Below are 1,529 nucleotides of genomic sequence, written 5' to 3' on the forward strand. Positions count from 1 at the left end.
AGGAAGGACAGGGCAGGGAAGGACAGGGGAGGGAAGGACAGGGGAGGGAAGGACAGGGGAGGGAAGGACAGGGCAGGGAAGGACAGGGCAGGGAAGGACAGGGCAGGGAAGGACAGGGGAGGGAAGAACCAGGCAGGGAAGGACAGGGCAGGGAAGGACAGGGGAGGGAAGGACAGGGAGGGAAGGACAGGGGAGGGAAGGACAGGGGAGGGAAGGACAGGGGAGGGAAGGACAGGGGAGGGAAGGACAGGGGAGGGAAGGACAGGGCAGGGAAGGACAGGGAGGGAAGAACCAGGCAGGGAAGGACAGGGCAGGGAAGGACAGGGGAGGGAAGGACAGGGCAGGGAAGGACAGGGCAGGGAAGGACAGGGCAGGGAAGGACAGGGGAGGGAAGGACAGGGGAGGGAAGGACAGGGGAGGGAAGGACAGGGCAGGGAAGGACAGGGGAGGGAAGGACAGGGGAGGGAAGGACAGGGGAGGGAAGGACAGGGGAGGGAAGGACAGGGGAGGGAAGGACAGGGCAGGGAAGGACAGGGCAGGGAAGGACAGGGAGGGAAGGACAGGGGAGGGAAGGACAGGGGAGGGAAGGACAGGGCAGGGAAGGACAGGGGAGGGAAGGACAGGGCAGGGAAGGACAGGGGAGGGAAGGACAGGGCAGGGAAGGACAGGGGAGGGAAGGACAGGGCAGGGAAGAACCAGGCAGGGAAGGACAGGGGAGGGAAGGACAGGGGAGGGAAGGACAGGGCAGGGAAGAACAGGGCAGGGAAGGACAGGGGAGGGAAGGACAGGGGAGGGAAGGACAGGGCAGGGAAGGACAGGGCAGGGAAGGACAGGGCAGGGAAGGAGCCCCGGCGACCGGCCCATAAACACCGGCTTTCATCTTTTCACTGCTTCCCTCTTTTTCCATGATCGCTCATCTCTGTAGACTGTATAGAATAAGAAAACAGAAAGCTAAGACGGTTCTAAAGTCCCAGAGAGAGGACAAGGTTTCTTCTCCGTGGCCAGTTTAGAGACGGTGAGATTCAGATGGACGGAGTGAAGGACATGGAGTCTTAGAGAGAGAGAGAGAGAGAGAGAGAGGGAGAGAGAGAGAGAGAGAGGGGGAGAGAGATGAGAGATAGAGAGAGAGAGGGAGAGAGAGAGGGAGACAGAGAGAGAGAGGGAGAGAGAGGGAGGGAGAGAGAGAGAGAAAGAGGGAGAGAGAGAGAGAGACAGAGAGAGAGGGAGAGAGAGAGAGAGAGGGAGAGAGAGGGAGGGAGGGAGATAGAGAGAGAGAGGGGGAGAGAGGGAGAGAGAGAGAGAGAGAGAGAGAGAGAGTGTGTGTGTGGGGGGGGGGGGGGGCATACCTTGATGGTCTGCGTCGAGACTCCATACTCTTGGAGGACTTTGTCGAGCCCTGAAACCAGAAACACGAAAAACGTCATGCAGTGGAATACAGACATACCCTCCCCCCCTCCTATCAAAATTAGTATGAATTTACTTTTGGGGACGCTTCACTTTGCCAGCGCGGCCTAATGTGCTGGAATTCC

General features: G+C 59.7%; 1 protein-coding gene across 1 annotated transcript in view; it reads right to left on the minus strand.

Annotated features, from left to right (window-relative positions):
• Positions 1 to 1,529, minus strand: part of tns1b (tensin 1b) — a gene marked incomplete at its 5' end in the record, with an annotated part of 185,352 nt that overhangs the window by 62,330 nt on the left and 121,493 nt on the right. The window contains one exon of the mRNA XM_084452037.1: positions 1,347 to 1,396. Within this exon, the coding sequence (XP_084308163.1) occupies positions 1,347 to 1,396 (50 nt within the window). The remainder of the gene's footprint in view (positions 1 to 1,346; positions 1,397 to 1,529) is intronic.

The sequence above is a fragment of the Borostomias antarcticus genome (genome assembly GCF_949987555.1).
Source record: "Borostomias antarcticus genome assembly, chromosome: 17".
NCBI lineage: Eukaryota > Metazoa > Chordata > Actinopteri > Stomiiformes > Stomiidae > Borostomias > Borostomias antarcticus.